At 37.3% G+C, this 12,628-nt stretch overlaps 1 protein-coding gene across 1 annotated transcript in view; it reads left to right on the plus strand.

Annotated features, from left to right (window-relative positions):
* The window catches only part of LOC134748994 (furin-like protease 1), a 318,696-nt gene that overhangs the window by 297,927 nt on the left and 8,141 nt on the right, over positions 1 to 12,628 (plus strand). Inside the window, exons 13-16 of the mRNA XM_063683878.1 lie at positions 869 to 987; positions 1,508 to 1,966; positions 3,612 to 3,790; positions 11,630 to 11,729. Coding sequence (XP_063539948.1) covers positions 869 to 987; positions 1,508 to 1,966; positions 3,612 to 3,790; positions 11,630 to 11,729 — 857 coding nt within the window. The remainder of the gene's footprint in view (positions 1 to 868; positions 988 to 1,507; positions 1,967 to 3,611; positions 3,791 to 11,629; positions 11,730 to 12,628) is intronic.

The following is a 12,628-nucleotide window of genomic DNA, read 5'->3' on the forward strand; positions in this document are numbered from 1 at the left end:
TACAAAGTGCAAAAATACCCACATACTAAAATAATGAACAATCATAGACTACAAACTTTAAGGCTGGTTGTACATGCAAAATCGGTTCATCGGTTTTTCCTCAGTCACCCGTTGACCACGAACGCTGTAAAGAGTTCGAAACGTCGGGATGTATTATAAATTCAATATACGCGATATAATCCGTTTTCATAGTATCATTTTCTTGTTATGAAATAAAAACTCGAGAGCTGGGAGCTATCACCGGCCGTTCGGCTGCTCATTTTGTAGGCCTTATCATTCTAAACCTGTTAATGTGCATGTTAAATGATAGGCATATAAGGCATAGTCATAGTCATACATTCATTCAAAAAAACAATACAGGTAGGTATTGTGTTTGAAACATGACTTAAAACTAAAATTATAATTATTAAAAAGATCATAATATAATAAGCCTAAATCTTAAATATTTAAAAAAAAACATCCACCGTGTAAAAGCAACCTCTCAATAAAAATCTTTTCAATTCCCTATGAAACACCAAGTGATCCATCGACTACTAAGGCAAACTGCATTCAAAATGTTTATCAGATACCGCAATGTAATGAAAATTGCATGCAAGTTCTTGCTAGTCTAAACCTCGCTTTAGAGCAGTCTGTGCCGAGCGGGTTGTCCCGTACACACGCATTTTATTTCGTATACATATTAAATTGATTATTTTAGCGTAGGTATTAGGTCGATAAGGGTGAGTGCCAATGCTCCTATTTTAGTTTCGTTTGGCGTTTTCTACAAATGATTTCCACTTGACTAGGCCTCCAGAAGAAATAGCTTGTTTTTATGTCTGTGTGTGATCCACAATCGAGATCCCATATAATTGTATATTCTTTCCTCCAGGGCTCACGACTCGTCCCGCGCCGGGTTCACATCATGGCCGTTCATGTCAGTTCACATGTGGGGCGAGAACCCAATCGGTGTCTGGCAACTCGAGGTTTCCAACGAGGGACGTTATATGGGTAAGAAACGTTTCTATTGACTAATAATCCGTTAATTCACTTGAGACACGCAGAATTCTGAAGTTATTTGTCTGACAGCATGATTTTTTTAGAAATCGCAAATAGCGTTTTCTGCTACCTAAAGATAAGTTTCGATCAGGGTAATTCACTTCCGTCGAAAATTTATGCATTGAACATTAGAGTGAAATCATCTTTGTGCACACTGCGCACGTCACGTCTCGTATAAATAGCTAGATGTGACAGGCATTGCTCAGAAAATGATAGATGTCTTGGTTTACTTTAAATATTTAATTTATATCAGCTTTAGCGAATCCACAGATTTAAAATGACGCTTACTGTAGATCTTTGAGCGAATCAATAAGTTGGGTATTGTTTTGAAAAGTCCCTCAGTGAAGCATGGTTTTTGGGATATCGAGATGAGTATTATAAGTAATGCTTTCAGACAAATTATTTCTGAATTATGTAGTGTTTTCTTACACACTTGTGATTAACATGGTCATGAAACATTTATGAACCCCAGGCAGAGCGACGTTACAAGACTGGTCATTAATTTTATACGGCACGACTCAGCCCGCAACCAAAAACGATCCAATACCCTTCCGGAACCCTTTAGTGCGCAAAAAGAGCAACGCCACTCGACCCGTAGTGGTCCAAACAAAGAAAAACAACAGAGGGAAACCTGTCCCTGTACTTCCTACTTATACGGTTGGAGTAGTGAAAGGGAAGAGGAAAAAGAATAAGAACTCCAAGAACTCTAATAGGAATTCGCAGAAGGCTAAACAGATTCGACCGGCGACGCAGTCAGCTGCGGACAGTTCCACAACGCGAACGGCGACGTCTTCAGCGCCAGATTTGAGTTTAAACCTGCAAGGGGATTTAGGAGATCCGCTGGCGGATGCCAGAGGGCGCAAGATGACGAGTCTGTTCGAGCACAATCCAAAAATCCAGCTGATTTATCCGGCGTCACTGCAAGCTAACGGTACACAGCATGTCGCGATTCGTTTTGCCGTTTTATTTTCCGACGCTAGTTTGAGCCTGGCCGTGTGTTTTGATTGCGAGAAGAGCGCGGGTGGGTTATGTTCTAGTGTGAACCAGCTTTCCTCAAACCAGTAGTTCCCATTTTCCTCTCTGGATTCTAACTTTATAGAAAATATTTTGATCGCAATTCGATGTACATTAACCACCGCTATGCCTCTTTGTTTTTTTTAGATTTTTCATTTTTATAAAAGTTAGGCGCTTTTAAAATTTTAAAATTTGTATAGAACATGTATTTCGCTCCACTATTATAATGAACAAAATGGAAAAAAGTTAAACGATGGAGCATAGCTCCAACACAATAAATTGTGTAAAAATATTTTCCATAATGTCTATATCCTGGGAGGATAATGGGAACCAAGTTTTGTTCGTTGTCCACTATCGTCTTACGGTTGGTTTGTCTGCATATACACGCCCGCGCTCGCCTAGTTGTTCGAGAGACCCATGCCGTGCGCGCCAATCACATTTGTTCCGGCGCTCTTTGCATGTCGGGTTTGTATTGTTTAAATTTTATTTTGTAGCGGATGTTGATGTCCATACTCGTTTCGTTTCAGTGGTTTTTAGATGTTATTTAAATTACAATGCATTAGTAAGCTAGTTTGTTTTAATATGATTGATCTTATTTGCATAGATGTCTTTTGTTTTGCAGTGTTTTGTAGTTCGTAGTTCCTGTTAATGTATTTATTTATGTTGTATAGTTGTAGCACTAATTTAGAGCATCGCTGTGTATCTGCAAAGCATTGCTTTTACCATAAATTCCTTAAGTTTGTATTAAGTATACCTATTACATTTTTATATGACCCTAAGCAAAAACAACCTTTTTATTTATTAGAATAATTTGATAAATTCCGAACTATAAACATTTTCTGAAGCTACAAGTTTTCATCTCTTTTTGTAACAACCATATTCGTTAGAAAAAGAGGCAAACACCGAAGTTTTGTATTTTTATAAAGGCTTCCAGCCTTATGTTTTCTTTTGATAATATTTTTGCATGTCGTAAGATATCTTTCGTTCACTTTGTTTCCGACTGAATGGAAAGTAAACACTGCCACGGAAATCGAATTTCCTAAGCAAGCACTCTCACTTGTCTTCACAATGGCCCACAAACATTGTGACTACCATACCATAGTAAAGCGCTGGATAAAATATCGAATATTGTTCTAAAACTCATAAAACTCACGTTAAAATTTGTTTTAGTATGTTGGTCCCACCAAGTACCTATCTGTATGAGTCTTGGAGTATTTAATTTCTATAAATAATAAACTGAAATAGATGTCATAAAGGTACTAAAGAAAAAGTGACCATGCCCTCCAATGGCGTCTTCAACTTAATACGCGGCTAACGTCCTGACTACTAAACGTCCGGCCTCTGCCACCTTGGCCTTGGTCACTATTTCTTTAGTAAGTATATGTCATCTATTTCAGTTTATAATTGGCATACTTACGTAATGAAAACTGCTTGTGTCCCAAATCCTAAAGAAACTCTTGATAGCGCAATTCAGATTTACTACACAGTACAGCTCCATCTGTCATTAACCCAAAAACTTTCATTTCCAAAGTATTACCTATTCAAATCAACTTACTCCACAGCGGGCCCGCTCTCCCAGTGGGAGCTGATCTTCTACGGCACGGAGACGCCGGCCCAAGAAGACGATGTGTCCCTGGACGCGCAGAAGGCTGGGACCTGGAACGCGAGGGACCCTGAGCCGGTGGACGAGGTCCGCCAGAATGATATAGAGTTCCCGCCGGCTTGGCATGACTCGCATTCGGTAAGCTCATATAGATGCCATATACGAAAAACCTCTAGTGGACAGGGCTGGAATCGAACTAATAAGACTATAGATACAACTAGCGACTTCCCCGGCTTCGCACACACCTAAACAAATTATACACCTAAACCTTCCTCAAGAATCACCCTATTTATAGATAGATAGTGAAAACCGCATGAAAATCTGTTCAGTAGTTTTTTTATGTTATCACGAACATACGTACGTACAGACAGACAGACGCGGCGGAGACTTTTTTTATAAGGTGTAGTAATATTACAACTGCTTCCCAATTCCGAAAAATTTTAATTACGAAAAATTACGATCAATTGGAAAAAATTGTCTTTCCTTTGCCCTTACAAAAGTGGTGGAAATGACCAAAATATGTACCTAATGTAATTTTTTTTACAGTTGCTAATAAAGCACTATAGATACAAAACAAAACCGATTCCCATCTCCACGTGAAAAATCCATTTTTTCGTACAAACTGTTATCCCGACACAGTTCAATTTAATAAAAACCGGACAAGTGCGAGTCGGACTCGCCCACCGAGGGTTCCGTACAAATTTAATTAATATTTTATTTTACTTTATAAAAAAAAATCGTTTTGAGATTTTTCCCGGTAGGTACTTGTAGTGTATGGCGATATTACTTGCCAAATTTCATAGTTCTAGCTCTAGGGCAACGGGAAGTAACCTGTAAATTTTGTTTGCCTTGCCGAAATATACGTTTTTAGCGGCATAAACGGCCGTAGCTTTTTTTACGTTAACTTAGATGTTTGATCTTTTTACAGCTTCAAGGGACCATGCATGGACCTGAGCATATGTTCTTAATTTCAACTCGATATCTCCACGCGTTCCCGAAATAAAGGGTCTTGACAGACGGACGGACGGACAACAAAGTGATCCTATAAGAGTTCCATTTTTCCTTTTGAGGACGGAACGGAACCCTAAAAAACATGCTAAGTAACTGTTCAAAATATGTGTAGGTATGTAAATTCAATTAGCGACTGCAGTGCGCAATTCATCTTAAAAATAAAATAGAATTTCGAAATTCCAATATTTCCGACATCACTTTCACGATGCAAGTATTCCGTCCCTAGTTTAAATTTCCGAGGCAAGAACATATTGGCCCAATCAACGACGTTCCAGCGCTCTAAATTCGAGTTCAAAAAGAAGCTTCCATTTTCTGCTAGCTTTGTCCTCTATTTGGGGTTCGTAGTGATGTCCGGATGTGTGACCGGAATGTGCCAGGGAATGTTCCTGGCTCAGTGGGATTATTTGGGAATTTTTACATTCCGGTTCGTCAATGTTGCAATCACTTAAAAGGTTGCCATCATAAGAAATTAAACGAACTAAAATGTTTTTTTTTTTCTGTAAACGTTGCTTAAAACATTTACGTTATAGTAATCGTACCTATAATTAATGAAAAGCATAATTCTTATTAGACTAGGATGACAAGTATTGTAATATTACCCAAAAAAAAATTATTGTAATAGAGGGGTAAAGACTAAGAAAAAAACGTGCCCCTTAGTTTGACATACAAACAAAATGGCGCTGTACTGTGCCATATGTTTTGCGGTCACTGAATTGTCAAACGTCAACTTTTGACGATCAGAGTTTCCTACCGCAAAATGTATGGAGCACTACAGCCCCATCTCGTTTACCTCTCAAATTCGAAGCATGAAATTGTCTTACATTTTACGCATCTTACTCAATCAATGTATCTTTGATATTACATAAAATTAAAAGAAATAATATTCAAACATCTAATTTAGTTTTAGTTTTGTTATTATAAATTATAATACTTTTATGTAACAATACGAGGAAAAATTATGATTCATGATTTCCCTAGTCTGTGACATATTCCCGGCATAATTCTCGCACAACACTAGTAGTTACCGATACGACATACGTAAATAATTACAGCCTCTAGTAATTTGTTCCGAAAGGTTAGCAATATTTCTTTCAGGCCAATTGTAACTGCTGTAATTTACACGAAGTGTCTTTCGACAATTGATAGTAGAGATGGGTAGGGGTGAGTAAGTACACTCAGTACTTTACTCTGTATTTATATTTTACTCAAAGCACCCTATAAATACCCGTATTTAGAGATGGATAAGGGTGAGTAAATATTGAGTATTGTTATTATAAGGTAATTCAAAGTGAGAGGCAATATGTGATAATGCATAGTTAATAATTTTGCCTGTAACTAAGAAAGTATTTACTTTAAAAATATGGGACTGAAGTTGTATCGATGTTTTAAATTACTGCATATCGCCCAAAAGTACGTGTTTACTCGGCACTTACGACCTTTTATTAAGGGTTATTGAAAGAAAACTTTAAAATGGCTCATCCGATCATGTTCAATGTATTTTATTATAGTACTGTATTATACGGCTAATCTCCCATATTTTTTGAACTTTGGTTTTAAAGTTATAGAAAGATAAACATTATTTCGGCCTGTAGAAACGGTTTTTTTCCAAAAATATTTAATTTGTCATATTTTTTTTTAGAAACATTCAAGTTATTTTTAAAGACCCATTTAATGATGTCCAACACGTTTGTGGATTCTGATTTTCTTTTTGTGACAATTAGTTACATGTATGAAGTGCCTCTTAATCCAGTAGCAGCTTACAAAATACACCTATATTTCAAATTTTTATGCCCCTTTCAACTTTCTAAATAGTTTATACCCACCTAAATATATATACGGTACGGTATAAATTTACTCGTTTACCTGTGAGTTTTTACTCACTATATAGTATCTCTAATTGATAGCATCGCTGCGAAGGTGTCAGTTCAACAGGAATGCTCGTTTTTTTGGTACTTGGAACTGAACAGAATAAAAATACCTAGGTAGCTACAGAATAGAAAATGGGTACTGTAGGGACATGCCTACTGAATTCTCACTGTTTATACCTCTCGCGTTGAATGATGGTTCCTATAACAGTTCCTTTAAGTATCTTTTGGTTGGGCTTCATTTAAAAAAATAATCATATTTATTAGTTTTATTACCTACATTCTAAATAAACTAATGTAGTAAACTTCAAAACCTACAAACATTTTACGTGACAGTTGCTCCATATAAAAATTAATTGTCGTGGATGCGAGAGGTATAACAAAACCAATAAGTACCTATACTAGCACCCAAAAGAAAGGGATATGAGTATATTTTTTTTGTTCTTATTTACTGATAAATTAGGTTTAGACTATAGTTCAGACTATACATACATACATGTAATTACCGTTTTTCTTCGTATCTGGCAATTTTGTCGACAGGAAGTGGTATTTTTTCTTGTTATTAAGTAGAACATACACGCTCAAGTACATTAAACTCGTCTGTTTATTATAACAGAGAGTGTGCAGACACAAACCTAAAGACATATTTTTAGGTAGACCGTACAAATGCACTTCGCGCACATTGTGTTGGTGTATTTCTCTTCAAACAATTGTTCTTACAGAAAAAATGCTCCTGATGTGACACATCTCCAGAAAACTATTTAAATTTCAAATAACAGTTATTACATCAAGGTTTTTGGTAAAGATATTTAATAAAATTTACATAAAGCTCCATCCAGATGTGATACATATGAGAAGACGTTAGTGCTGTCCGATTGTCCGTATCGTGGTATTATTCTGACGCTTTGCGCTTTACATTTACTCCTATTTTTCAGGTTTCTGATCTTAACATAACACAAATAAATAAATTCGTAGTACATGCTGTTCTATTGACATACATGTCTATGACAGACGCAAACACTCGGCATTAATGCTCTCAGACGTGGGAAAAATATCTGGGATTACTTTTCGTGACACTTATGTATTACAGACGGTCTCGTGATAGGTACACATCACTTAAGGACCAAGGAGAATTATTGTAGGTGTGTAAATAAAACACTCGACACTTTCTCACTAGATTGAGTATTTTCGAAGACCCTCAAAATGTCTCTTCTAAGTAAAGCTTTCCAAAAAACCGCGGTGTAGTTGCGACTACATTTAAAATTCTGGCGAGGTCGTTTTGCGCTCGAACGCAATGAGAGCGCCAATAGTCTGAGACTGAAATGGTGCCTTTCACCCGAGTTAAACACTACCTTTCATGTCGGATACGAGGAAAGTAAAATACATGCGTATTTAAATATGATATATGAGTAGGTATAAAATTTTATAGTATTCCTTAAGAGTACTTTCAATTAACAATTTAGGTAAGTGTCGTGATTTATGACGACATGACTTGGGACATGTGACGCGACGTGGAGAGCAGGCCATGGAGAGACTCGTTGTTCAGGGACGGGTCAATGGCTGTAGGTCAAGAGGGCGTTCCCCAATGCGTTGGACGGATCAGATAAAAGCCCTTACCAACACCACAGATTAATAAATAGTTACTACGTAACAGATACATCATTCCCATACAAAAGCGAAAATACCTACGCTATAATAGCCTACAAATTCTTAATAATAATACCATTAATACCTGCTGCTCAGGACGAGAAGAAATGTACCATAAGTACGCGAACAAAGAGTCGAGACTGCCTTGCTCGCCGTGCGAGTCACGTGCCAAAGCGTCATCGTAAGAATGCGCTAGGGTTGTACTGTTACTTATGTTATTATTGTAATATAACAAATGTTGCAAATAAACCATATTTTTTATTAGTCAATCAAATATTTAAAAACAACAATTATATTACCTGACTCAAAAAACTCCTTCATTTACGATTTACCTACTTATGTTCAAAGAAATAAATGGTGACAAAATTCATAAAGATAGATTTAAAATACTACTCGGTAAATACGACAAATTTTCCTTTGTTTTTTGACTTTTACACCCATCTACTGCACAATAATTTCGTGGTTTCGGCATTTCGAAGCGTAGGCGCGGGAAACGCGCGGTGCGAGCGCTCAGGCGGGCGTTCGGCGGCCCTCTGTCGGTTGAATCGTCGACGATACGCCGAGCGGTAGGCATATAGCGCGTGGCCTTTAGCGAGTGAAGGAGGCCTGCCAACACCCCACTTAACTCATGTGCCAGAGAAGCATCTGTCAGGGAGAACTGGCATAGAATCGTTCGTCGTTCAATGTGACCACGACTGCTCTGCCAAGAGTATTTCGACGGAGGAGAGGACAGATCGTGATTTATGGAATGGGGAGTTAAATATCAGAATGGAAATTGTACAACAAATCCATGTAATATCAAGTTTTAATTGCTTATCGTAATATAAAAGAATAAACGTACTAATAAAGTGAAATGCTCTAGTGCAGAAACGTATCATTTTCGACACACTTCTTAGAACAACAACGACCCGCTTTCTGAGCATGAGAAATGAAAAATATATTAACAAGCTTCTAACACACTGACAATAAGGTCGTTTGAATATATTTTTGGGAAGTTGCCTTGTAAAAATGTTTGTGAACTCGACTGTACCATAATCACAATCTACGGGATGTGATCTTTGAAAAGAACCCTTGTCACATGAGATGATTGTTCTATATAATACAAGAGTGAAATCGCCCTTCATACTAATACAAAATCTTGGTCGACTGATTCGATTTAAAAACCTCCTTCAAGCACATATCCCCGACCTTTGTCTGTCCAGATGTTATGAATATACCCTCTGTATCTACGAAGGTTACTTTAATAACGAAACAGATAACTTTTTTCCTAAGATTACAAACGTCATGTTACACTTGTTTAAATGAAGAGTTGGGATTATACAAAGAATTGGGATTATTGGTGGTGATTTAAATATTTAAAAGTTTTGCTTGAGCATCTTTTCGCGATCGAATCCCAAAGTAATAAGAAGTGAATTTGTAAATAGTAGTAATCACTCACCTAGCAAGTACCTAATCACTTTATTGTACGCAATAGGTACCTGGGTTAAAGAAATTTAGGTCCAAAGACGATCTTATCAACCGATTGACCAATTTATATTTGCTATCAACATTTAGGTAAGCTATACTTATAATTATCATTCGAAATATAAATGTGGAAAGAGTGGATGGGAAACCATACTTATTTCAACTTGCCGGGTTTTACGTCATTGTATATAAAGATATAGTATCTGTAATATTTTTTTAAACTGGTTCACTACAGGACACGGATTTTGGAATTTGGACATAACTTCGATGGAAGCAAACGATATGGTACGGCGATGTCATAACTAAAACGCGTAATAACTATGTAACGATTATGTTTTAATATTTTTAATATGCTGAATATTGTTAATTTCCGCTAAATACATGGTACTAAAATAAACCTAATTGTCTTAATCAGTGTGTTACAAGTTAAGATAATTATCAAATTATCTACTCTCATTGTTAAAGGGGCCCACTGACTATCAGTCCGCCGGACGATATCGGCCTGTCAGTTAGAACAAAAATTTGACAGTTCCGAACAACTGACAGGCCGATATCGTCCGGCGGAGTGATAGTCAGTGGGCGCCTAATACCTATATCAAGTAAAGCTTTCATTCTCTGTATTAAATAATATCACTAAACTCGTTTGATTTATATCAGACAAATTAAACTCAATGTTACTAAAAAGGTTGCCGTGGAAAGTGGATTACTGGTAGATTTTTTTTATATCGCGCTTTTATCTAGTAGGTACACCGTACCACAGAATGAAATAATAATACTAACCGTAGGTACATACAATTCTTCTTCTTCCTACCCTTATCCCACGTTATGTGGGGTCGGCACAACATGTTTTTCTCTTCCATTCTCCTTTATCTTATGTCACCTCAGCACTCACTCCTTTCTTTCTCATATCCTCTTTCACACAATCCATCCATCGCTTTAGGTACATACAATTATTATTTCAAATATTATTTTTTTAGGGTTCCGTACCTAAAGGGTAAAACAGGAACTAAGACTCCTCTGTCCATCAGTCTGTCTGTCCGTCTTTCTGTCCGTCCGTCTGTCTGTCTGTCACCAGGCTGTATCTCATGAACCGTGATAGCTAGACAGTTGAAATTTTCACAGAGTTTGAGTTGGCCCCTAGATTAAAACAGCATTACACGTAGAGATCAATTTGTAAGTCCAAATGCCGCTCCAAGGCTCCAACACAACCTGCACAAGCTGCACTTACGCAGTCGTTACGAATTTCACGGTAAAACCATAACGCTCGCCCGTGGGCGTGCTTCAGTCAACCAGCTAGTTTCGTGAATAGAAATGCATTGCCATCTGACAGTGGAACGCAGGCAATGCAACCGCTGCACTAATGAATCGCACGTGGGTCGCTTGCGGTCAGACTGCGGTCCGTTTGAAACGAAATTCATTTTTAATATAGCCTAATGAGACGATGCGGCAAAATCAATAATAAACAGAAATGTGTGTTTGGTTAGATTGAATAAATTTTAGTTATGTTAAGTAAATAACTTATTTAATACCTTATTTATTATCTAACTAGCTTATGATTTAATGATTTAACGTTTTTACATGGTAATATTAAAACTAACTTAGGATATATATATTGCACATAATAGAAAAATAATATAGGTATCTACATATTGTTGATGTAATGCCTATATAATGACATCCTTTACCAGTCAACCATTTTATGTACTTATGTACCTACAACATTATGTTTTAGTTTAGTCTTAACTCCGCTAAAAATCAGTGCCTAACTTTTACGTAGCATTACGCCAATATAGTGACATAATTTACTGACTTTCTCGTTTTAAATGTACGTATGTTCATATATTTTTCCCATAACTCATCGAAATGATTCTATTTTTTTTTCTATAATAAATCAATAAAAGTTCAATTTTAATTGACTTAAACGTCCCGCTATTGGCCAAGTGCGGCTACAGGGAATTCAGGGATTAACAGTTATTTGATGTCTGTTCAGATCCGCGAGGAAGCACCCTCAGACGCGCGCGCCGACGGCGCGGACGCGCTGCGCTCGGGATGCGCTGCGCGCGCGCCGCCCCCCTCGCACCGCTGCCTAGGTTTGTGTCTCCTCCTGTTACTGTTAGTGGCCGACGCCTGCTTACTTGCCCCGAGTAACCATCGGCCCGAGCCGGCAGGCAGACAGCCTAAACCTAGACTAAGAAGCGACTGTGCACTAACTGCTAGACTAAGACTAGACCTAGACTTACAATCAAGACCGCCCCGGGCCCCCTGCTTAATACAACACCCGACCCCGGTTATGGTGACTTAGCGTGCTCATGGCTCTTGTGATTTTAGTTAAATTTACTAAGTTAATTTAATTATAGGTCGGGCTTTACAGTTACTTGTTTGGTTCAGGTGGATACGCTAAGGAAGCACTGCCGTAGCATACGACAATGACAGATCACAAATGCTCGGATAAAGGAAAGCTTTCATATGCACTTACATATATGTCAAACCTACGCAGCAAAATTGTTTAGTATCGTGTAAACTATTTAAGAATATTTTGACTAAAGACAGTTTCAGGCACACCATGTGCGATTTTTAATTTTTTACTTCGGGTCAACTTCAATTCCATTACCTAGGTATATAGTTATATCTGTGTGCGTAACAGCTAATCTTTTTTTCCGAGTGTGGAAGATCAGTCTTATTTGCTAGTCAATGGTTATACTTATTATTATTATACCAAGCGAGTTAGATAGTTAAATGGTTAAAATGAAGGACTGATCCTTTAGACTTAATTCTTGAACCAAATAAGTAACTGGAGACCCTCTTGCACGTCCATTTTAGAATAATTGTGAGCTTACACTCTCTGAGACGTATTCAGATTGTAAAAATATGATACTAATTTGATTTCAATTTCTTTATTCAAATTAGGATCAGATTAGTAGTCTGGATATGCCTTTAGATTATAAAAAAAATGTTTAATAGAACTTTCTAAATGGACTTAGCCTCAAAA

This window comes from Cydia strobilella, chromosome 17 (genome assembly GCF_947568885.1).
Source record: "Cydia strobilella chromosome 17, ilCydStro3.1, whole genome shotgun sequence".
Lineage (NCBI taxonomy): Eukaryota > Metazoa > Arthropoda > Insecta > Lepidoptera > Tortricidae > Cydia > Cydia strobilella.